This window comes from Vulpes vulpes, chromosome 10 (genome assembly GCF_048418805.1).
Source record: "Vulpes vulpes isolate BD-2025 chromosome 10, VulVul3, whole genome shotgun sequence".
Taxonomy (NCBI): Eukaryota; Metazoa; Chordata; class Mammalia; order Carnivora; family Canidae; genus Vulpes; species Vulpes vulpes.
The window spans coordinates 5,975,582-6,000,865 of NC_132789.1; the positions used below are offsets into that span (position 1 = coordinate 5,975,582).

The following is a 25,284-nucleotide window of genomic DNA, read 5'->3' on the forward strand; positions in this document are numbered from 1 at the left end:
TGGCATCTGCCAGAGTGAATGTCCAAGGCAGAGAGTCAATAAGATGCAACACCACCCTTGATGACTTGGGACATCCTCTGCCTTCACTTCTGCCACGTTGCACGGGTTACCCAGGAACCCCTGTGAATCACCTCGATAGAGTGTGGGGGGCCTACACCGGTGGGCATCTGCAAGGGACCCCCATCAGGCCTTCAGATGCCCACAGCCCCGGCTGACTGCTGGCCAGCTGCTCCGCAGAGGGCCTAAGCTAGAGCCACCTGGCCGAGCCACTCACGGATTCCCGGCCTGCGGGAAGGGGGAGGTGTGCAGCATCTGTGGTGCTGAGCTGCTATGCCTTGGAGCCGTTTGCTATGCAGCAGCAGGCAATGGACAAGCACAGTGACTTACAGTGATGTCTTCATTCAGATTTTTGAGGAAGTTCTGTGTGGTGGCTGTCTTGGAGGTGCCAGATTCGCCGACCAAGAGAATAGGTTGCCTGATCTTGACCATTTCTTCCAGCACCCAGGTAATACGTGTTGTATCCACCGTATGAACTAAGGAACATGATAAAGCACAGGAGCATCATAGAAATGCCACAGGGTGAGCAGGTGGGAACTTGGAGCTTCACGGAATCCCAAACATCTCATAAAAAGCATCAGCAAAAACCCAAGACATGGCCTTGAAAATGCATGGATGGGTGCAGTCTTCTTAGGAGAACCTCCTTACCACAACCGTTATTTTTAATTTTTTTTATTTTATTTACTTATTTGAGAGAGAGAGCAGAGGGGAGGGGCAGAGGGAGAGAGAGAAGCAGACTCCCCACTGAGCAGGGAACCCAACATGGGGCTCAACCCCAGGACCCTGGGATCACGACTTGAGCCAAAGGCAGATGCTTAACCAACTGAGCCACCCAGGCACCTCCTGTTATTTTTAATAGCTCTACCAGGTATACCTTATATGTCATGAAATTCACCCATTTTAAGGGTCTAATCTGGTGAGTCTGACACATTTCTACAGCTGTGGAATCCCTGCCATAGTCTAGATTTAGAGCACCCAAACTGTTTTTAATATCCAATTCTGATTTATAGTCAGGATATTAAAAACTCCATTTCCCCATTGCTAACATCAGCCACATCCCTTCAGGGTTTGGTTTCCTGCCCGACGACTTCCTCTAAAGAGAGAATGAAACCACGAAGCCAGGCCCAGCTCACTCCTACACTGGTCGTTTTTAATCCTGACTGGTTCCTGAGGAAATGAGTACATCTCATCCAACCAGAACCCACACCAGCCGTGTGCCACTATTCTCTAAATAGCCAGAGGAGTACATTAAAAATACAGTTGGACACATAAACATCCAAGGGACACAGCCTTGTGAGGCAGCACCTCTCACACAATACTGCCTCGCTCATTCCTCTTTCTCTCTTCCTTGGTTCCTTCCCCTGGCCAGCCAGCTGCCAGGGGACTGTGAGGGGAGGCAGGGCAGCCCGTTCTACCACCACCCCACCTGTCAGGTGGCAGCTGAGAGTCACACACATCTGCAGATGCTCAGAGCCAGTAGCACAGAAACAGAATCAGGAATGCCAGTTTCTTGGCAAGGCCCATGGCTTGTTCTTTTCAGTTTCTCCAAAGCAGCTCTCTGGGTGGGACTCAGGGTGCCACAGAGCCCACCAGGTCTGTCTTACTTCCTCATGGAATGAGAACCCTCCACTATTAAACCAAGTATAGAGGTTCAGTTCTCACTTACCCAGGATGTCAATAAATTTCCTCTCCCGGCTGTGAATATATTCAGGAATCAGTTTGTTCCATGGTATCCATTGTTTCCGTGTGGAATCAAAATGAAAGTCATACAAGGTTGGGAGGTGACCTGCAGGGAATAATGGTCTAACTTCACTTTCGTCATAGACATGGAACTACAGAATTAGCTCCAGCACATGGAGATGGACTAATGCTACTTGTTCCCTGGACAGCAACTTAACTGAGTACTTTGAATGAACACTCCTGCCCACTGGACAAAGAAGCATGGAGTCCCTTCCCTGGGAACATGAGGGGGAGGCAGATGCTAGGTAGTTCCTAGGCTTACAGGTGTTGGTGGGCCAGAGAGGGGGGAAGAGGGAGGGTAGGAAAGATGGGGGCAAGTTAATAGGCAATTTCAATGTGGGGTGCTACAATCTGCTACAGGGCAAGAACAGGTGCACTGGGCACCCCGCGAGGGTGTCTAACTAGGATGGGGCAGAGAAGAGGTCTGAGAGGCACCGGGTGCCACAGGGAGGGCACCTTGGGCCTCCCCCGCACACATGTCCCTCTGTGGCCCATGCATACATCCCTCACCAATCACAGGGGTGATACACAAACTCAGCTCTAAGGAAGCTCCCTCATGCCCCTCCTCCCAGACAGACTGCCACCCACAGGCCTCAGCAATGCCAACCTCTGCAGCTATCACTGGGAGGAAGCCTTCCCAGAGGAGAAGTCATCTCATCTGAGACCTGAAAGACTGGGCATTCCCAAGCCAGAAGAAGTGGGGGCCTCCAGGAGACTCTGTCTGAGGGAGAAGAGAGCATGGCGGGTGGCTGGAAGAACAGGAGGGAGTAAGTGGGTCGTGGTCAGAGCAGGCAGATGAGGAAAAGCCTGAAGGGCTGTGGGACTGTTGCATGAAGAGCCCGGCAGACCATTTCAGGTGCTGGCTCTCCACCTTCCAGGTACCGGGGAGTCACCCACATTAGCCTCCAGGGGTAGACGTGGCCAGATCTGCATGTGCAAAGACCAGTGTGACCCTAAAGGAAAACACGCAGGAGGAGGTAAGGAGAGACGGAGATCTGTTCTGAGGCTTCTGCCTTGCCTGATGCAGAAGTGACAGGAGCACCTCCCCAGAGTGGTGGGCGTGGGGTCGTCAGACTGAAATGTCAGGTTTGGGAGGAGAAAGTATCAAGGTCACTGATGTGCAAGGCAGAGAGACAGACAGACAGGTGATTGATAGAGATGATGATGATGATGGATAGATAGACAGACGGACAGATTTCAATAGAACTGAGCTAGGGCACCAGGAGAAGGAGCAGAAGGGAAGGAGATAAGCTGGCAGGAGCTGTGAGCAGGTGGCCTAGGCTCTACGAGGACTCAAAGCACAAAAGGAGGCTCGAAGATGTGAGGAAGGGGCAGAGGAAGCCACGCTGACAGGGGCAGGAGCAGCCACGGGGCAGAGGAAGAACATTTCAGGAGGACAGGGAGTGGTCAGCCGCATCGGACGCTGGGCAAGGCCAGGACAGTGAGGACAAGAAGGCCTGTGGGTTCCGGCGGGGAGGCCAGGGGGTGCGCTTGCTGGAGGCACCTTCCAGCTGTTGGGCAGGGAGCCTGTGTGTGGCTGCAGGCTGAGGAGTGGGTGGGATGAGAGGACACAGCTGGCAGCCAACCTTTCAAGGATGTGTGGCCTTAAAAGGAAAGAGGCAGAGAGACACCTCTGGAAGGAGACAAAATTGAGAAGATTTCACCCAAGCAGGTCCAAAAGCTGCTGGTATGGGGTCAGCAGGGGAGAGACAGGAGAGCCCACCCAAGAGGAGCCCAGCAAGGAAGTGGGCACCTGAGCAACGGGCGGGCCCGTCTGTGCGCAGGAAAACCCTGTATGATGCCTTCTATTCTTCCTGTTGAATCAAGAAGAAGGATCTTCTGCAGAGGGTTGGGTGGAGGTCTGGGGAGGAAAATGATACGCTGCCTGTGAGGAGCCAGTAGCTCATTAAAAATACAGCTGGACACATAAACATCCAAGGGACACAGCCTTGTGAGGCAGCACCTCTCACACAACACTGCCTCGCTCATTCCTCTTTCTCTCTTCCATATCTGCATTCACGGAGGCGTGGTCTGAATTCGTGGTTTTCTCAGTGTCACTCAGCCCCAGAGAGGCGCAGAAGACAGACTCAGAGCTCCTCACAGGCATTTAACAAAGGACAACAGGGCAAGGGGGCCATGGGTTGGAGCAAGAGAGGGTGAAGTGACAAGCCAACTGCAAAGGAAAGCAAGGAGCACAGGGTCGGGTTACAGAGGAGACAGGAAGAGAGGTGGGTGGTGGTCCCCACAAGGCCAGTACCAACAGGTACAGCCAGAGTCACAGAGGCTGACCAGCAGCACATTGATGATGCTGACATAAAACAGCACTGGGTGTTCAGAGCTAGCCTGAGGTCAAGGGACCCATTGCTGGAGTTGAGTGCAGAAGGCATCTGGAAATAAGATGTTTACTGAGCCATTCGAGTGCCCAGAACTAGAGCACACCAGGGGCCCCGAGGTGGGGCGGGGGGTCACTGATGACAGCCAAACAAAGCCAGCATGGCATGCACAGTTGGGAAGCACTCACCCGAAGGAGGCATGCCGCGCTGGAAAAGCATAAGCCAACTGCCACCCAAAAGAGCAGGGACTTGTAAAACATCTTTTACTTGCTCAACATGCTCCATTAGAAAGACCTGAGGCCATTTTACTTTGCACTTTGAAAAGAACACCCCAGGTAATGATGATAGAATATGACTTGGAAAGATGTCTACTTGCCAAGTCATATTCAAACATCATCAGGAAACAAAGACAGATCCTGCTGTTACATAGAGTTCTTGAAAAAAGGCACATTTTCACTGAATATAGCTCTTGGAGCATGCGTTTTTTCACACACAAACTTAAAACCTTAATATGATGATCTCCTAAGAATGACCACAGATCCACACTTGATCGCCTACTGTGCAAATACTCAGGAATACTGCAGGTGAATTAAATTGTGGAAATTTAGAGAGGTGGTTTAAAAAAATAGGTGGAAAAGAAACTCAAAATCATGCACAGTGTGAAAAATTTTATATTCCTGTGCTCTACCAACTGAGCTATCAAAGGAATCATGTGTGAAAAAATATAAAAACTTAAACGGAGGGAGGAAATCAAATGCCTAAGTCTCAGGGGGGAAATGGTTTAGACTCAACATGAAAAGCCACTGGGGCTTCTGCTACAGCAGTTCACACACTGGAACTTCTGAGGACACACCAGGGGCACTGCCCATTGTCTACAGAAACAAAGGAGCTGGAAAACCCACACAGGCATACACGTGGAAAAGCAAGATCGCGTCTTCTAAAATCCTCCCCAAAAGCACTCTGAGTGGGAAAAGCAGGTGACACTCAGTTCTTACCTGGCAATTCCCCAGGGTTGGCCCATTCCCCTTCCATATCAGCAGAAGGCAAAGAAGCAAGACGTTTAATACATTCATCAAATTTAATCCTTCCATCCTCGAGCAGAGAAGCACCCAGAGAACAGTACAGAGCCTCTAAGAAATAGCACTCCAAAAGGTCAGGATCTTCTATTTCTCCTTCTAGTAGTGCATCCAACATCTTGGTTAACTGGGTTACCTAGTGCACAGGAAAATCCCTGATGAGCCCATATATTCCACTCCCCTGCCAGCCCAGGGTCAGTTCTGGTCATACATCTTGGGATAGCAGGTCCCAGAGTGATGGAAGCTTACGAACCCACCATATTGGTTCAGTCAGATAGAGCCTGTCATCTTGTCCTGCACAGGGTCATCACAGGAAGTGCTGTGTCTTTCTTGACAGTAACCTACAATGTTACAACTTATCCCTCTGGCATCTCTGTTTCCCTTGGACTGTGGGTCCACCTTTAAGGAAGAATTTCTCATTGCTGACAGAGATAATTTCTCACCATATTTAGATCTGTCTGAGGGACAATTGTCTTCAGCTTCTCGCCTTGTCTTCCATCCACTATCCCTTCCACTATCATATCCATGAGAGAGGGCACATATTTCTCAAAGAGAGTCTCCAAATTGCCATGCTCTGCCTGTAAAAGAGCAGAATTCCAATGCATTTTCAAGGATTCCTTTATTTAAATAGAAGTTAGTGGAAAGCTGACCTTGACAAAAAAGGGATGAGTAAGGTCTTTTGATGAATAAATCTGGCAGGCAAATAACCCTGATAACAGTGTCTTATATTTGTAGAGAGATTGGTCCTCTACAGTGCACTTTTGTCATGAAGCATTTTATTTCACTGCCATAGAGTCTACCCCACCACCCGGGAGGGGGGGAGGGAGGATAGCAGGTCCCATTTGACAGAAATGGGGCTGATTATCTTTGAGGTCAAGTTACATGGCCACAGTCATCTTGCAAAGAGTCCAAAGCCATGGAAGGCCTCTATCCCTATCAAGGCATTGAGGACCACCAGAGATTGGGTGGGCCTTAGACACTCTCTCTCCCTTACAACAATGGCTCCAATGGTCCTATCATGTTTCCCTTGGTCTTCTCTTCTCTGGGATAATTATGTCCCAATTTCCAATTTACCATCAGCCTCGTGGTCCTTCTGGTGATACGCCCAAACCACTTGTGTCACTTTGAGAATGTGGTCATGGTATCCTGGGTGTGGTCAAGCCACAGCCTTCACATGACTATCATACCTATCTCTGCACTTTTTAATGAAGCCTTTTTGTTATGACAATACATACTTTAGCAGCCATGTGACACATGACATGGTTTGAGATCAACTAAAACCATCAGAACTCAATTACATGACAAGCTAAGTCCTTCACACACAGAATTCATCCAATTAAGCAAAAGCTGAGCCCCTCTAAAGACAAATCTCTCAGTAGCTGGGCTTGCCTGGACCAGGAGTTGCCAACAACAACCCGCAAGCCAAATCTGACCCATCACTAGATTTTTTTTTTTGTAAAGTTTTATTGGTACATAGATATGCCCAATCACATACAGTGGCTGCTTTACTGCCACAATGGCATAGTTGAGTAGTTACAAAAGAAACCATATGGCCCACAAAGCTTAAAATGTTTACTCTCTATCTCTTTACAGAAGAAATTCTTTTTTTTTTTTAATTAACTTTTATTGGTGTTCAATTTACCAACATACAGAAAAACACCCAGTGCTCATCCCGTCAAGTGTCCACCTCAGTGCCCGTCACCCATTCCCCTCCAACACCCGCCCTCCTCCCCTTCCAGAAGAAATTCTGATCTAAACTATTGAAATCATTACCTATCCTACGAGTTATGGAATTTTCTAGAAATCTAGAAAATGTGTCTTCCATGTTTTCATCCAATTTATTGATAACATTAAGTACTTAAGATCATAGGTAGATCAAGGTCAAGGTCATGGCTTTAACTACAAACAACCCTTTGGATTATGTTTATCCAACTAGCCACAAGTACTAATAACTTTTAAGTTCATTTTAGAAATAATTTTCACCTTGTTTTGTATTTCATTAACCCATTTTTTCCAGAATGGTTGATATTTCAAGTTTTTAGGATCCACATACACCATTCCACATCGAGACACAGTTGCAGGAGAGGCATACTGTAAATCACCAACCTGGAGAAATAAAAAAAAAAAAACAGTCATGTCTATGGCTATAGACAACTGGACTACATGTTTAAAAGCCTTTGCTTTGTGCAAATTTTTATAACTGCATAAAATCCACGTCGTTCCTAGATTAACAGCCTTCATGAGGCTTCTGATTGAACACAGGTTTATGATGGAAAGATAATACATTTCTGATATAGTACCTTTTAAAGTTTTCTTTTACTATAAATTAATGTGAAAATTAATATGATTTAGAATATTTGACAAAAATAGAAAACTCTAGGGGAGAAAATAACTTATTCAAAATTCCAACACCAAGAAATAAACATTGTTCTTGAGTATGTATGCATCTAAACCAACAATATTAACACATCCATCTCCCTATGAAAAGAAAAGACAGTTCAGTCAGCCAATAACATAATGATATGCACAAATACCCATGCATCAACAAAGTTTGCAGGCCAAGTTAGAAACAGCATTGACATCACGCCAAAGTGAAAGCAAATCTCATGGCCACTTCTGTGAAACAAGTTCAGAGGATACGATAAAAAGTTTGAAAAAACAAAGAAAAGTTAAAGGCAAATAGTGTGAAAGAAAAAAGAAGGCAACTACAAACTTCAGGCCAAAAAGAAAAAAAGGATCTAAAAGGAAGTAAACATAATAGCAGTATACTAGCTGGCCCTACAGTAAATATTTCCATATTCATAATAATGCAAATATGGTTTTACTGATTCAACTGATTTAGCAATATATTATTCTGAGGAGGGGAGTGAACTAGTGGTATGAGATGAACTCTCACTTTCATAGCAGTTATAGCATAGATACTGTGTAAACTTGACAGGAAATAATAGCATGCTAAGTGTGTTGTTTACAGACACCAGGATAATAATCAGAAGAATAACTCAAGAGTGAAAAATAGTTACCTCTGGAATTCAGTAAAGAGGGATAAGAGGAGTAGGGGGAATACTGAGTTGTGGTCATCATAAAAACTCTTCTGCACTGTTTGGGTTTTCTTTAGTCATCTATATTTATTATCAATTTAATGAACATTTAAACTTTTACTGAAAAGAAAGACATATTAAAACTATTTTTCATTACTACTTGCCTCAAAGAGCAGAGCACAGTGTGCTTGAAGCCGAATGCGCTCCCCATTGGCCAATGTCAACAGCTTGTTGTCATCCATCACAGAATTCATGTTTTCTACCCACAGAGCATCCACATCCCCATCAAATAAAATATACCTGTAGCAAATAAAAATAACCCAAGCTTTCGTAGGGAACCTCTCCATTCATGTTGATGTCTTGTTCTCAGGGTTTCATAGCAAGGACCTGAGACTGAGCACCCAACTTGTTCCAGAAGTTTGACCCATAAAATCAAATGGGAAAAAAAGCAAACATAAAAACTGAGTCTGGGCACCCAGGTGGTTTGGTCAGTTAAATGTCCAACTCTGGGTTTCTGCCCAGTCATGATCTCACAGGTCATGGGATCAGGCCACACTTCAGGCTCAGTGCTCAGTGTGGAATCTGCTTGGGGATTCTCTTCCTCTGCTCCTCCCCCTACTCACACTCTCTCTCCCTCAAATAAATAAATAAATCTTTAAAAAAATTGTTTGAGTCAGTCACCATCATCAATTCTTCATCACCACCTGAAGAATTTAAAAACAACACAAAAATCTGGATGTCTTGCTTCTCTTGGAAACTGGAATCTTCCCAACACAGACCTGCATTCCTGCACGGGAACAATCTGCTGAAGCTCAGTAGCAGCTGTCCATGGGGATGGACAGTATCACGGTCTATCTCATTCTTTTCTTAAAACTGAGACTGAATATCAACAACTCTTTATCACTTGTTTTGATACCAAGTTTTCTTATGGTAAAGTCAGGAGAAAAGGAAAGTATTTCATATGCCCATGTGTAACAGGTTGAAATGGTGGCCCCCAAAAGATATGTTCATCCAGAAACTGTGACTATGACCTTATTGGGGGGTGGGGGGAGGGTTTTGCTGATGTACTTAAGGATCTTAAGATGACAGCATCTTGAATTGTCCAGGTGGGCCCTTCTCCAATGACAAGTGCCCTTACAGAGAGGAGAATTTCCTCCCAGTTGAGCAGAGATAACACATAGAGAACTAAGATTGCACCTGGCACTTTGTGAACAGGGCCCTTGACATCTGTCTCTAATTCTGTGGGCATCCATTAATGAAACTTCAAAACTATACATTGTCTTTTTCATCCATAACATTTAAATAATGAACATGAACTAACCCAGGCTCCCTCCTAACTCAAAAAGGTACTCACTTTCGCTCCTTCTTATCCGTTGGCTTGTTGATCTCCCTGAAAATGTTTGACAGCACCCCATCTGTCCAGTCTCGGGTGGTGGGGTCTAGGATGCCATAGAGCTCTATGACACTCATAGCTTTGGGATTCAAGATGTACAGCTTTGTCATCAGCCCAAGCCTAAATCAAATGAGAGGCTGCAGTTGTGGTCCAGGTGGCCTAAATGCATTAGGAAAACAGTCTGCACCACCTATGTGAGGATTCGATGTTTTGGATCCAATCCAGAATTTAAAATGCAACCCACACAAACTCTCCTATGGGCTTCCTGCTTACTGTTAATGGTTTACACTAAATGCAAGGAAACCATGTTTCACCAAAAATGTGGCCCCAACACAAGTGTGCTTTCAGCTGAACTGAAAGCACAGCTTTGCCTTTTGAGGGCATCGAGAAACTAAGTTACATATTCATGCCTACAACAATTTATGTAAATATTTCATAACTAGTATATAAGAGATCATAGTTATCCAAGACAACACACTTGGACTACTAATATTCAATCCTCATATTTACAGGATATCCACTTTGTGTTGCTGACTTTATAAATTGTGTAGACAGGGCATTTGCCACCCTTCATGCCTGCAAACTCCTGCAACACTATGGAATTAATTCATCTGCAGAAAACCAGACTTCACACAAACAGCAGTTCATGATTAACTGAATAAGTAAATAAAATAATGGTGCATGCATGTATACACATATGTATATAATAGTTCTATCAATTATTTAACAATAAATTAATTAAAGAATAAAAGGCAAGATGGCCAAGGCATAACCCACTTAAAATCAGTAAGCCACTGTCCACTGGTTTTCTCATAAGAAACATAAGAAGAAATAAGAAAAAGTGACAGTCACTTACTCAGCAGATTTTATAGACTATCTAGAACTATTAAAGTCACAAAGATTATAAATTGATTTAGATTTTTGTTAACATGCAGTAAAGTCTTTCTGGAATCTAGTTCTTGCTTAAGAGAAAAGTGAGAAATCAGAAAATCCATTTCAGTATAAGGATAGGCACTACAGTTCACAAGTCTCCAGAATATCCTGTATTCTGGAGTGTGAGATTCCTTTCCCTTGGAGCAGCATTGCTCCCACTGGGCTGCTGATAACAAAGTCTTTGGTGAGATAACACTCTGCTTCTGGCCACTCTGATACTATAACAGTGTTGCATAATGATGAGTGTCCTGACTTACTTTGAAGGAGCAACCTGAACACCAAGAAAATACAACTTAACAAATTAATTTTCAAAATATCCTTATAAGGTTGTTTGTGAAATACTCCTCTCACAGATAAACCCAGTCACAGTCTAATGCACGAAAGGGTCATTGTTTTGCCTTCTAAAATAGCAAATCAGCAATGAAACAAGTAGAGATGCTCTGAGTCTACCGTAGGACACTGATGTGTTCATATTTCAGTATTTAGGACTGAATATTTTACCCTGAATAATGGGTCCCCTCCCTTCTTTCTTTTTGTATTGTATGCAATTCTGAAAATGACTGGGTCATGAAAATAATTGATGGCCATGCATCTAACGTATTAAAAACGTTTTGTGTTCCTTTCTAACTGGATTCCACCCTGAATTGAAATGTCTTCTTTGTGGTAGCTATATGTCAGTTCAAACATGAATGAACTTTTTTGCCTTCACAAATTAAAAAAAAAAATGCAGTTCTGGGGTACTTGAGTGGCTCAGTCGGTTAAGCATCTGACTTGATTTCTGCAAGGGTCATGATCTCAGGGTCGCGAGATTGAGCCCCATGTCAGGGTCCATGCTCAGCACAAGTCTGCATGAGATTGTCTCTCCCCTTCTCCCTTTGCCCCTCCCCCACTCTCTCTCTAAATAAATACATAAAATCTTTAAAAAACAAAGCAGTGTTTTAAAACAAATTTAACTTCCTAGGAACTGAGAAACCAAGGGGGACTTGGTGATACCACCAACAACCATACCAGGAAACCACCCTGGCAACCAGGCCCTACCTCAGGGTCATACTTACTTGGTCTGGGCCTGACACAGAGTATTAATGACCACAGACTTGCCCCCTCCTGTGGGCCCCACCACCATGGTCGTGTGGCGGGTTAACATGGTCTCAAACATCTGAACCACTTTATCCACCTGTGGGGCAAAGATTAGTAGCTACAGTAAACACACCTTTTTTTAAAAAAAAAAAAAACAGCTTTGTTGAGCTACAATTCATATTCCACACAATTCACTCATTTCAAGTCTGCAATTCAGTGGGTTTTTAGTATGTGCACCAATTACTCCATTCAATTTTAGAACATTTTCATCATCCATATCCTCCAAAAAAAATTCTGCATTCATTAATCACCTCTTCCCAACCCTGCCCCCAGACACTGGCACTGCCCATCAGCTTTCTATCTCCATGGATTTCCCCATTCTCCACACAGAAACAGAGTGACGTAAATGGAATTACACAGTCTATGCAGGCCTTTGTGTCTGGCTACTCTCACTCGCATGTTTTCAGGGTTCATCCACATTGCAGCGTGGGTCAGGACTGCATGCTTTTTTGTGGCCAAATACTATTCTTCTGTGTGGCAAGATCCCATCTGGTTTATTCATCCATGGATGAATATTTGTATTGATTCTATTTTGGGCTCTTATGAATAACGGTGCTATGAACATTTGTGTAGAAGTTCTTGCGTGGACATATATTCTCACTTCTCTCGGGTAGATACATAGTAGTGGAATTGCTGGGGCATGTGGTAACTGTATGATTAACTACTTGGGGAACTGCCGGACTGTTTTTTCATAGCTGCTATACCATTTTACATTCCCTTTTTAAACAACCACCTCCAGAGGAAAATGTCAGAGTCAGGAAAGGCGCAGAGAGCACTCTCATCTGCAGCCAGTACGTGCTGCCCCAGCTCGAGGCTTCTGGGTAGCCTGATACCCTGAGATACCCCAACCAAAGGCGGCCACCCTGGTTGTGCAGCTTTAGGCATTTATATGCTCAGCAGAACACTTTGGCCATAATTTATGGCTTTCTGGCAACATATACAACCTTACAGACTTCAGATGATCAACACTTTATCAATAACATCTAATTTAATTTTCCTTGTAAGTGTGACTCTGGAAAAAGAAAAAGGTGGGGTGGGGAGAGAATATTAGATAGCTGGACCCCAAAACAAAATACTGGAGTTATCACATGATGCCAAAAACAACTGGAGGGTAGTATGTACGTACAGTGGAATATTATTCAGCCTTAAAAAGGAAGGTGATTCTGACACCTGCTATGACATGGATAAACTATGAAACACACTAAATGAAAAAAGCCAGTCACAAAAGGACAAACACGGCAAGATTCCACTTACATAATGTCCCCAGAGGAGCCAGATTTATAGAACAGAAAGCAGAAGGATGGGTGCCAGGTGGGCATCAGGCCTCAGGAGTGGGGGGAGGGAGGAAGTGGGGGAGGGGTGAGGGGGGGGTGTTGGTTAATGGAGATAGAGTGTCAGTTTTACAAGATGGAAAGGTTCTGGAGATCTGTTTCACAACAATATAGATAAACGTAACAATATATAATAAACTATACTAAACATGAGTAAGATGAGGGAAAATTTGTTATGTATACCTTACCACAATAAAAAAAATCAGGGAAAAATGGTTAAGATGGTAAATGTTATGTGTATTTTTCCACATTTAGTTTTTTCAGATGGAAAGACCAAAAACCCAGAAGAAGCCTATGAATTCATTTTCACATTTTGCACCATTCTTACCTGGACAGGTAAGACAATGTAGCCATTCTCCTCCAGCACCTGTTCCACGGCATCATTAAAATTGGGGTAGCGAACACGCGAGCAGTCTAGTCCAGGAAACAGATCAGAAATCAAACCAAGGAAAAGAGGGACATCCTCAAATACGAACTTGGGCAGATTCATGTCTCGAAGGGCCCTCATCAGCACCACATCCTGGGGCAGAACGAAACAGATGTCTTTAAGGATTATTTCCGAAAAACCCAGGGACTAGTATAGAAATCCTCTAATGAAATATAAAATGAAATTTCATATAAAATGTAAGACATAAAACATTGAAAGTACAGTCTCTAGACATGTGAGCCTGTTGCCCACAGAGCAGCACTGAGAAGTCTGCTTTGGAGTGAGTTCTGTGCTTTTATTGCAAAGCAGAAAAACAAAAACAAAAAAATCATTCTTATGCTTTCTTGAGAACTGGGTTTATCCCCATCCCTCCACCCCACCATCCTGCAATTATGGATTGATTATTACCACTGAAGCATCAGAGTTGTGAAGACATTCAACTTGACTTATGGTAATTAGTCAAATTAGGGGAAAAAAGCATATACTACTAATAAATAATAAGAGATCCAATTAAGGCCAGCAGCCAAATGAAGTAAATGAAGTGATAGCTAAAACTAAAACTTTCTTGTGAACACTATGCTGTAGTCCATCATCATGTCCCAGTGTTTGTTAGGTACACGTGAACCAGATAAAGACCTGGAGAACATCGGTGTCCATGGTCCCTACCTCTCTGAGATCAGAAGAGCCTCTCTTCAGTTCTCCAGCCATTACCAACACGGATTTCAGGGCTCTCAGTCCAAAATCATAGTGATGTTGCTTGGAGAGCTGCTCCCGGGCCAACTTATACAGAACAGTCATCTTTTTGGACAGTGTCTTTTGTGATCAAAGATAATGAAAAACAAGGAAAGAAAATGACCTAAAAGCAACAGGACGTCATTCTACAAAGAAAACGGACATAAAATTATTCAATGGAACTGCTCTATAAACAAGCAGACCCTTGCCTCTAAGAGAAACACCAGGATGGGTCCTTTGTTTTCAATGATGACAAATTAGGAACTAATTTCAAAGAATGCCAGTCTTGCTAAAATTTGAGGACTGTCTTTGAAAGCTGAGGATGATCTTCACTGCCTTAGCTTAAGAATAAAACGCATCCCACTTTTTAAATCATAGCACCCACACTCCAAAAATATGCCTCCTTCTTATTTAGACCTGAACATGTTAAATCTTCTCCTGGGGGAATCTGAATGGCTCAGTCGGGGAAGCATCGGCCTTTGGCTCAGGTCATGATCTCAGGGCCCTGAGATAGAGCAGAGAGTTTGCTTCTCCTTTTCCCTCTGCCCTGCCCCTGCAACTCCTGCTCGCTCTCGCTCTCCCTCTCTCTCTCTCTCTCCCTCTCTCTTGCTCTCTCATTCTCAATCTCTGTCTCTCTCAAATAAATAAATAAAATCTTTAAATTAAAAAAGCTTCTCCTGTAACTCATTTTTCAAGATGAGTCAGCCACTCACAGACTACTGATGTAGCCACTGATCTTGACGACTACATCAATGATTCAAAGCCTGCTGCTCCCTAAGGATGGCATGAGGACTAAGAACCAGAGATCCCACCACTCCTGTTTAAAAACCAGACAACATGCAAGCAGCAAGAGCCTTTTTAAAAAATTACAGAAAAGAGACCTCACAACCCTTTGTGTTGAAAGCACTTGCTATTTAAATATACTTTTCACAACCTTCTGGGAAAACATAGGTGCATACTTTTTATACATATTTTAAAATATGATAAAGGAGATTTTGTGTGTGTCTGTGTGTGTTTTAAAGCCACATATTCTCAAGGTATGAGGCTAAGTGAAAGAAGTCCATTTCAGAGGGTTACATATGTATGGATTCCAAGTGCAGAACATTCTTGAAGTGACCAACTGTCATGTTAGAGAATGAGAGGTGGTTGCTGGGAGTTAGGGCCAAGGAGAGGGTATGTTACCAGGAGATGACAGGAAGGAGTTTCTTTGTGGTGATGGCCCAGTTCTGTATCCTGATTGTGGCACTGGCTATGCCACACATACAACAAAGTGTTCTAGAACTATATACAAACAAACATACCACAGAGACAGGGAGATGTAAAAACTAATGGAATCCAGATAAAGCTTGTGCCTGAGATAATAGCACCATGCCCATCTCCCGGTCCCGGTTTTGACAACCTGCCTTGGGGGTATAAATTGTCATCACCAGGGGAGGCAGGGGGTACATGGAACTCTGCTCTATTGTTCCCACTTCTTGTTGAGTCTGATTACTTGAAAATAAAACTTACAATTTTAAAAAGAGACAGGAGGTGGAGAGAGACAAAGCACACACACACACACACACAATTAAGCCACACAGAATGCAAACTTCCCAAGTCCCAGCCTGAAAGCAGAGGCAGGGTGGGGTCCCAGGACGGCTGAGCAGGGCTCCAACAAGACATCACCTTGGCCCAGAGGAAGCCCTCGGAGAAGAGCATGATCTCACAGATCTGCTGCAGGTCGGGCACGATCACCACCACGGGCCTGAAGAGAGCCTTCACTGACTCAGGCAGCTCCGTGCGGCCCGCGTAGCCCGGGTTCATGGTGATGAAGATGCCCATCCTCGAGTCCAGGGCGATCTCCTGCCCTTCAAACTGGAGGGTGACAGGAAAGAATGGGGTATGAGGCCAGCAGGCCCACCACCAGGGAAAAGGGACGGAGAGAGCCACGGGGCTATTCATCTTCATGGTACAAGGAAGACACCACCCTTTGACTCCTGTCTGTTTCCAGGCCTCAAATGTTGTCCTTGTGGTTCTCGCCTAAGGGTCCTAGGTGATGAGCTTTGCCCCTGCCAAACTGTGATCCAAATCCAGAGTCTGCACACTTCGAGAAGCAGCAGGTGCTGGGAAGGAGTGCAGCGTGGGGAGTATGCGGGCACTCTGTGAGCCTGGACAGGCTCCCTACCCTCTCTGAGTGAGTCTCCTTCTCTGCAAGGTTGTGGTGATCGATCGAATGAGGCGATCGATCTGTGCCCCAGCACCCAGTCTGACGCTCTGCACAAAGTGGATTCTCATTCATGTCACTGGTCCCTGCCCCCATTCTGGCTCCACCCCCCCCACCCCAGCACCAACTCTTCCCACAGAAACCCACCCCAGCATCCTTCCAGAAACCAGCCTCCATTCCTCCAGGCACCTCAGGGACCCACAAACTACAGAAATCTCTGTTTTGAATTTCTTTAGCCTACAGCCAACTTTCACCTGTCTCAACTTTTTTTCCTCTAAGATTTCACCATTTTATTTCTTTTACCGGTCCACTGGACAGATAAAAGATAGAAAACAGTATTTTTATGAGGCACAGCCTGCCTCAGGAACAAAAGGGCCGTCCAGCAGATAGCTGATGCTCCCTGAGGAAGGAGGCCACTATGTTGTCTCCCAAGCCTGCTCACTTGCTCACCGTCACCCACTCCCTTATATCCATGTGGGGCCCAGGAGAACCAATTAAGAGAAAATCCATCCAAAGCCTTTATGGGAATCCTGAAAATGTTTAACAGTATCTAGTTTCCATAATCTCTTGACAATGAACTGCACTGTGGTCTAAGAGAAAGAGTGGTGGGGTGCCAGGGGCACAGAGGGACCCACAAGCGAATCCTCACTAGCCCTCTCGATGAGGCTCTGTAGGGCCTTGGAGGATATATAGGAGTTTTTCAGGCACAAGGGAAGGAAGGACAATCCTAGGCAGACAGGGACAAAAATGTTGTGACAGGGCCCAGTGTGCCCTCAAGGCAAGTGGCATAAGGTGACAAGAATGTGGGGGCACACAGGGGGTAGGGAGTACATCAGAGCACGCCAGGATCCCAGGGGACCCCGGTGCAGGGACATGGCCCAGGCACTCTGGTCCCCTTTGTCACAGAACCAACTTTGGGACTATCTAAATCATGTAATAAGATCGTTTTTTTCCAAATTCTGATCCAGCATCATCAGCTATAACTTACTGCAGACTTACCAGCTTGGGTCTGCAAATATAATCTTGGATGGGCAGAAATCAGTGATGCTCAAAATTTTTTTCAAAATTGCCTTTTCATTTTGATGACAACCTTAAAAATCCAGCTCGTTTTAATGCCCTAACTTCACGAGGCAGAAGGCAAAATTTTCTGTTTGTGTAATACTATATATTGAAAGACATTTCAATTGAATGGAACATTCATCTTTAAGGTTGCTTTTTTTTTTCCCTCTCAAACTTGGGAAGTGACCAAGAATTTTTTTTTTCTTTAAAGGGGGCTCTGGACATTACTTACTTGAGAACACTGCCTTACTTGTCTATAGCTACTACTACTTCTATGTCTGGAATTAGTTTGAAGTTCTAGAATACTGCAGTCTCTAATTCTCAAAGATGCTGATAATTTTGGGAAACCCAACTAACTCAATTCAAAAGCAAAAATCTGTCAAGCCTTCATCTGATGTTTCAAAAGGAACACAGCAAAGTTTCCACCCTGAAGAGTGTGATCAGGCCCAACTTCACACTCATGCTCACCCGGAACGTGGTTAGCTGATGAATCAGAGCGTTGCGGATCGTCTGAATCTGAGATGAGATGACAGATAGCACAGAGGCATCGATTCGATTGAACTCATCAAAGCAGCCCCAAGCCCCACACTGGGCAAGGCCAGAGAAAATCTTCCCAATGGCCTAGAGTGAAAGAAATGTCAGGACAAGGGCAATTTTTAACTTTAAAATCACAAGTGACATATTTACAAATATGTTCCCTAAGTTAAAACAGAGAGCTTGTATCCGGTTGCCAGAGAGGCAGCCAGCCAATCACCCCACTGGTGGATCTTTCTGGCAAGACTTCCAGGATCCTCCTGGGCCAGTTCCCATTCACAGGACTTTATAAATTAAGGAATTTTATGAAAAACTCCAGAATCCTGGCTTCTCTTGAAATACTGGAACATGAGGGATCCCTGGGTGGCTCAGCGGTTCGGCGCCTGCCTTTGGCCCAGGGCGCGATCCTGGAGTCCCAGGATCGAGTCCCGCGTCAGGCTCCCGGCATGGAGCCTGCTTCTTCCCCCTCCTGTGTCTCTGCCTCTCTCTCTCTCTCTCTCTCTCTCTCTCTCTCTCTCATAAATCAGTTTACGATGTTTAGCCTACATGTTGCTAACAAGCAGACACACACAAGCTCTGAGACCGAGGGTGAAAGATTTATCTGCTCTCTTCCTCCAGCTGTCTCCATGTCTTTTCATGGAAGAATATGGGGTGAAATGCCTTCCTACCATGTCCCATGTTCTGCTCTCTGTCCAGTAGCAGTACCAGGAGTGACACTGAGGTCATACCTTATAATCCATGCCTTCACCACAATTGGTCACAACACAGAGCAAGCCCAGGGCTTTGGCCAGATCCTTGGTGGTCTCAGTTTTGCCAGTACCTGCTGGGCCAGCGGGGGCCCCTCCCAGATACATGGACAGCGCCTGTTAAGGAGCCAAACCACAAAGCCTATGTTGTCTGATTCACACAAGGAAACAGGTGCCATTTCCCAAAGCACTGTGACGATATATGTGGAATATACATGTGGCAACGGACAGTTAATGCTCACCTTTTCTGACAGTCACATTTTTAACATTTCTTTTCTGTGTTTTTCCTTTAACTTCTACTGACCACCTCCATGCCATGATATAGGAACCAGGGTATCAGATTCTAGCAACATGCTGGAATCTGCCTACCCTGAAGACAATGTACCAGGAGTTCCCAGAATTGAGGCTCATGGACACATGTACATCTGTTTAGTAAAGGATTAGTCCTCCCCAAGGAAAGGTTTGATGGCCTTTGTCTCCAAATTCTAGAAGTTGACCTCAAAGCCCTTGGAATGTCCTGAGAACAGTGATTTTGGGCCACATGGTATTGGCTTGATTTCCGGAGTGGCTAGGAACTAAAGTCAGCAATCCAAGCATGACCAGTCATTTCTACATGACCAGTCCCCAGCTGAAACCCTAGACACCAAGCATCTCTGGTGAGCTTCTCTGGGTGGCAATACATCCTGCCTGCAGCCATGTGTAGTTGCTACAAGAGATAATGCCATCTGCACAACCATGCTCCCAGCCTGGTCTCTCCCGGACCCCATCCTCAGCCATCTCCCACTGCAAATTTTGATCCATCTCCTTTTGCTATAATAAACCACAACTATGACCATACTGGCTTTTCTGAGTTCTGTGAGTCACTTTCAGCAAATTGTTAAGCCTGAGAGTGGTTTTAGGAGATGCCTGAACCTGCAATAGCCCAATCCCAAAAGGTGGCAAGTAGGTCATGTTCTGAGTTGAAACTCATTTACGAATTTTAAACAATGTCCCTTAATATTGGCACTGGTTTCCTGGGGCTGCCCTGGCAAATTACCACCAAGTTGGGGTTTAAAACAATAGAAATGTATTCATTCACAGCAACGTGGGCCAGAAGCCTGAAATGGAGGTGTTGGTAGGGCTGTGCTCTCTCTGAAGCTTCTAGGGGGGGCTCTCTTTGCTCTGGTGGCTCAAAGCATTCCTTGGCTTTGGCCACATCACTCCAATCCCCACCTCTGTCTTAGCATCACCTTTCCTGCCTCTCTGTCCTCTCCTCTTCTTCCAAGGACACTAGTCATCGGACTTATGGCCCTAATCCAGGATGTTCTCAATCCTTCACTTATTAAATCTACAAAGACCCTACTTCTAAATAAGGTCACATCGGAGGTTCCTAGTGTGGACATGAATTGGAAGGGAGGGACACTGGCCAACCCAGTAGAGATATCCCCAGTCACCCTAATCATGCTTAGAGAACAACCCATAACCACAGGTGGCGAATGACCACAGCCCATCACCTGGGTGAGAGTCAGGTAAATCCGGTCTGTGAGCGGCGTGATGACCAACCTCCCATTCAGGCCCATGTACTCATAGCCGTAGCTGAATGTGCCCGTGCACTGACGGATGTTCAGCTCGTCCGGTTCCCGGTCCCAGTAAAACCGCAGCTGACTTTCCCATTCAAACTCCCGGGCCTCGAGAATGCTGGAAGGAGGAGACGTGGGAGAAGACGTCGAGGAAAACAAGCAAGGTGGAGGACGCCCTGGGACATGCTGCCCCCCGCCCCGTTCCCCACAGGTCCCGACCTGTCTCTTATGAAAGAATCGACTATATCTCTGGCATGCACGTCAATGATGAGAACCGTGTTGTATTTCTTTCTGTCATTTTTGTTTAAGGGCATGGTGATCCGAGTGACCAACTCATCAATCTGCTGGTGCATTTTCTTGCCGTACTCCTTCATGGCCTGCTTCTCCCCCTTCTGCACTTTGTGGAAGACGTCCTCCACCTCCCAGGTCCACCACACCTGGCTGGCGGCCAGCACCACCATCCCTTGATATAGGAGCATCCAGTCGACTCTAAAGGAAAAAGCACGCCTGTTTGAGATCTTGTACCAGGGACCGACACCAGATACTGGTTGCCGTCAGAATGTGTTTCTTTGATCTGTAATGGAGAAGGCAACATACGGGCTCTAGGTAAGCAAATGACAGTAACTCTTCCACTGGACAGGAAAATACAAGCCCGGCGACATGCACACACAACAGAGGTAGAGGTGACTGTGCAGAAAGATGCTAGATGACTTCTAAAATATGCCTGTAAAGATGTTCAGAGTGACTTAGTATTATGAGCATATTATAAGAATTTTTACATTTTTAAAAAATTCCAACAAAAAGGGCAGCCCGGGTGGCTCAGCGGTTTAGTGCTGCCTTCAGCCCAGGGCGAGATCTTGGAGACCCAGAATCGAGTTCCACATCAGCCTCCCTGCATGGAGCCTGTTTCTCCCTCTGCCTGTGTCTCTGCCTCTCTCTCTGTCTCTGTGTCTCTCATGAATAAATAAACAAAATCTTTTTTAAAAATTCCAACAAAAAACTAAATAATCTCTGACCACACCACCCATGTTGCTTTGTTATAGCTTCCTAAGTATTACTCACTACTCTCTTCTACTCTTTTCGATCCCATGGTAATTTGGGGAGGAACAGGGTGGCACAGACACTTCGCAGTACTTTCTCTTACTCTGTCTCCTGCCAACCACACCCTGTGACACACAGCAATGCCTTGGCAAGGTGGTAGTTATGATGTAGATAAAACTAATGTTGGTGTAAAATTCACCTAGTCTGGAAGCATGAAGGAGACTTCAAAATACTCAATGATCACTACTTCCAGAGGCTGGTGATTTCTGTCTAGTTCAGCTTTGGGGGTTTTTTGTTTGTTGTTTTTTCTTTTGTTTTGTTTTGTTTTTTAGATTTTATTTATTTATTCATGAGAGACACAGAGAGAGAGACAGAGACATGGGCAGAGGGAGAAGCAGGCTCCCCACAGGGAGCCCGATGTGGGACTCAATCCCGGGACCCCAGGATCATGACCTGAGCCAAAGGCAGATGCTTACCCAGGTGCCCCTATCTAGTTCAGCTTTGTAAGGGCATATACCACAGTGATTAGCTCATAGCAGGAATCCGATAAATATTAGTTCAATCAATAAATATAGCTGATAATGTGCTAGAGCCACCTCCTATCAGTTCTCAAGAGTTCACTTTCAAATTGTCAAGAATTTTGCAGTCTGATGTTCAAACCACTTACCATTATTCCACTTAACTTTGAAACCAGCCATGGTGGGAATATTTACACCACGAATATTGATGAATTCTCTAAATCAAAGCTTTTTTTTTCCCTTTTTTCAGAAATCCACTTTACCTGCACACCACTGAACAGATCTATATATACCTAATTACATAAGGATATAAACCAATTCTTACAGTACCTAAAAATAGAAGGCTCATAATCCTACCAATATAATGCTATTCTCTAATAAGTTATTAAATAGATGTTTTCAGTTTATAAAACCAAAAAGGTAGTGTATAAAATCAAAAGGATAGTATTCCTAAAATAATAATAGAGGTTTTATATCTGCATAAAGGCCTGCTAAATATAATCCCATCTAAATCTAACAGAACACATTATCCAAAGATGCTTTATGTACTTGGTGCTCAACCGCACATTAAAACCTGCCCTCTTGGGATCTCTGGGTGGCTCAGTGGTTTGGCGCCTGCCTTCCGCCCAGGGTGTGATCCTGGGGACCCAGGATCCAGTCCCACATCAGGCTCCTGGCATGGGGCCTACTTCTCCCTCTGCCCGTGTCTCTGCCTCTCTCTGTCTATCATAAATAAATAAATAAATAAATAAATAAATAAATAAATAAATAATAAAACCTGCCCTCTTGGCAATAAAGAAGCAGGTGCCTAGATGCTTTTCAGGCCACAAAAATCAAGGTGTGATTGAGATCGCTAAATATTTTAGAAACAACTCTACTCCTTAACATAGATTAACCCTCCTGAATACCTGGTTCTTGTCCAGTCACCAGGTCAGTGACTCTCACACTTGAGTGTACTCAGAATCCCTGGGGAGGGGCTTATAAAATACATGGGCAGCCCCACCCCCAGAGTTTCTGGTGAGGCAGGTTTGGGGGAGGGCCCAGGCATGTGGATTTCTAACAAGCCCCCCAGGGGCCCTCATGCTGCTGGTCCAGATGCCACCACACTTTGAGAAGTTCTGAACTAGGTGATCTTTTAAAGACAGACAATGCACAGGCTAGCTTAGCTATTGCAAGAAAAGAAAACTTCATTCAGAATGTCATTTGATCTATTCCAAGCCCTTAATATTAACCCATCATGACTATGATGATATGATGTCATACATGATATGATACAGTGACAGGTGTTCACATTCGCCACCCTACCTGCTTCTGTCTTCACAGTATCTAAAAATAGCCTCTTTGGTGATCAGCCGGTTGGTCCTCCGCATCTCGTTCAAAACGGCCGTCATCCAGTCCTCCACACGCCCCTCGGCCCGGATGATCTTGCGGAACTCCATGACTTCCCCTTCTGCTGAAATCATGGCAGACACCAGCTTCTCTCCATTCTCACCGTCGTTAAACCTCAGCAGAGCTATGTTGTCATACATCTGCAATACAGTGGGACAGTCCACCCTGTGACAACACAGGATAGTGGCCCACAGAAGGGCCTGTGGCCAGCGCTCTGTCACACACAGGAGCCACAGGGACACAGCACGAAACAGGGACATACAGCGGCTGCTTGCGTCTATCTGCAGTGCACAAACGTCTGTTTGGGGTTCAAAAGGAAGGAAGGAAAAGAAGATATGCTCCCCCCCCTACACTTGAGATTCTGGAGCATATGCGGCTATGGAGAGGTATCTGGACCCAGGAGACACAGACCGGCGGTGAGATTCAACACCCCAGGGGCAGAGGAGTTAGATGTGCACTTGAAGCCCCCCACGGCCCAACCAGGTGACCTGGGGCAAGCTGCTTCTCCTCTCTCATCCTGGATCAGACATAATTACAGCACTTACAAGAAGAGGTTGGGAGGGTCAAAGCAGACACCGTGCGGCAAAGGTCGCTGGCATGGCAAACACATGCCCATCGTTGCTGTTATTCATCAGGACGATACTCAGAAAAATGAGTCTTTTAGGACCCAGGATAGAAGACAAAGCACTCTGCAAGTCAGAGAAGGCGAAGGCAACAGGCTTCCAAGGAGAAAACCAGAAGTTTGCACCAGGGCTACCAGTAAACGAAGTGCTCCTAACACATGATTTTCTAAAGCAGTGAAATATTTGCTTACAAAAGTAGAAGCAAAATATAAAACTTCACTTTAAGAAAGGAACACATATGACCAAAAACAAGAATTTTAGTATAAGAAGGACATCAGTATTAACTAAAGGGAAAGTAATGGAGCTATGTCCTTAATCCCAAATGCTTTGTTTATTAGAATAAAGGGATTCTTCTACAATGCTGATTCATAACCACAGTGGTTCTGCCCCCACAGGGTGGGGGGGGGACACTAGGGTAATGTCAGTGTCAGCAATGACACTTCTGGTTGTTGTGACTAGAGAGCAATGCTCCTGGCTTCCTGAGGGTAGAGGCCAGGATACAGTGCACAGGGTGGCCCCCCACCGCCCCCACACATCCACACTCAGTGCCGAGCAATATCTGACCCAACCACCAACATGGCCAAGGTGGAGAACACCTGGCCCAGGCTGACACTAAATATAGAGCTTTGACCGGCAGATCGAAGGTTCATTCTGGCCATGCTCTGGCTGGTATCACCAGAGACAGTTTTGTCTATTGTTTCCCGCCAGGCAGTACTGTTTGCGGATACACATACATTTGTGTCCAAGTATGCAAATCACGGGCTGGAAGGAACCACAACACATTCATGCTAGTGGCTGCCTCTTGAAAGGGGAGGGAGAGTTGTGATGGGGAGAAGGGACAGAGAGTATAGCAACTTTTTCTCTACAGCCTTGTTTCACAAAGACGGTGGGTTGGTGGGGGGAGCAAACAGGACTAACTGGTAACAAGCTGGTTACCAGTGAGTTCTGGGTGGTGGATAAGGTAATTTAGCCAACATCCTAGGGCTGGTACTAAGTAGTTTACAAACACAAACTCATTTAATCTTAATAACAACTCCACTGAAGCAGGTAACTATTGGAGTTACCCCCATACAGATATAAGAAACCGATGGGCACCTGGGTGGTTCAGTCAGTGAAGCGTCTGCCTTTGGCTCAGGTCATGGTCTCAGGGTGCTGGGATCAAGCCCCATGTCAGGCTCCCTGCTCAGTGGGGAGCCTGCTTTTCCCTCTCCCTCTGTGTAGTCACTCTCTCTCAAATAATAAATAAAATCTTGAAAGGAAGGAAGGACAGATGGAAGGAAGGAAAAGAAGAAAGAAAGGAAAGAAAAAGAAAAAGAAAAAGAAAAAGAAAGAAAGAGAAAGAAAGAAGAAAGAAAAAGAAGAAAGAAAGAAAGAAAGAAAGAAAGAAAGAAAGAGAAAGAAAGAAGAAAGAAAAA

At 45.0% G+C, this 25,284-nt stretch overlaps 1 protein-coding gene across 1 annotated transcript in view; it reads right to left on the reverse strand.

The window, feature by feature from the left end:
* The window catches only part of DNAH10 (dynein axonemal heavy chain 10), a 134,308-nt gene that overhangs the window by 49,075 nt on the left and 59,949 nt on the right, over window positions 1–25,284 (reverse strand). Inside the window, exons 30-45 of the mRNA XM_026017081.2 lie at window positions 23,163–23,386; window positions 20,518–20,787; window positions 20,233–20,416; window positions 18,722–18,856; window positions 17,928–18,080; window positions 15,863–16,051; window positions 14,132–14,278; window positions 13,367–13,558; window positions 11,626–11,744; window positions 9,599–9,757; window positions 8,409–8,544; window positions 7,190–7,312; window positions 5,650–5,784; window positions 5,126–5,342; window positions 1,724–1,843; window positions 388–533 (exon numbers count right to left, since the gene is read on the reverse strand). Of these exons, the coding sequence (XP_025872866.2) occupies window positions 388–533; window positions 1,724–1,843; window positions 5,126–5,342; window positions 5,650–5,784; window positions 7,190–7,312; window positions 8,409–8,544; window positions 9,599–9,757; window positions 11,626–11,744; window positions 13,367–13,558; window positions 14,132–14,278; window positions 15,863–16,051; window positions 17,928–18,080; window positions 18,722–18,856; window positions 20,233–20,416; window positions 20,518–20,787; window positions 23,163–23,386 (2,649 nt within the window). The remainder of the gene's footprint in view (window positions 1–387; window positions 534–1,723; window positions 1,844–5,125; window positions 5,343–5,649; window positions 5,785–7,189; window positions 7,313–8,408; window positions 8,545–9,598; window positions 9,758–11,625; window positions 11,745–13,366; window positions 13,559–14,131; window positions 14,279–15,862; window positions 16,052–17,927; window positions 18,081–18,721; window positions 18,857–20,232; window positions 20,417–20,517; window positions 20,788–23,162; window positions 23,387–25,284) is intronic.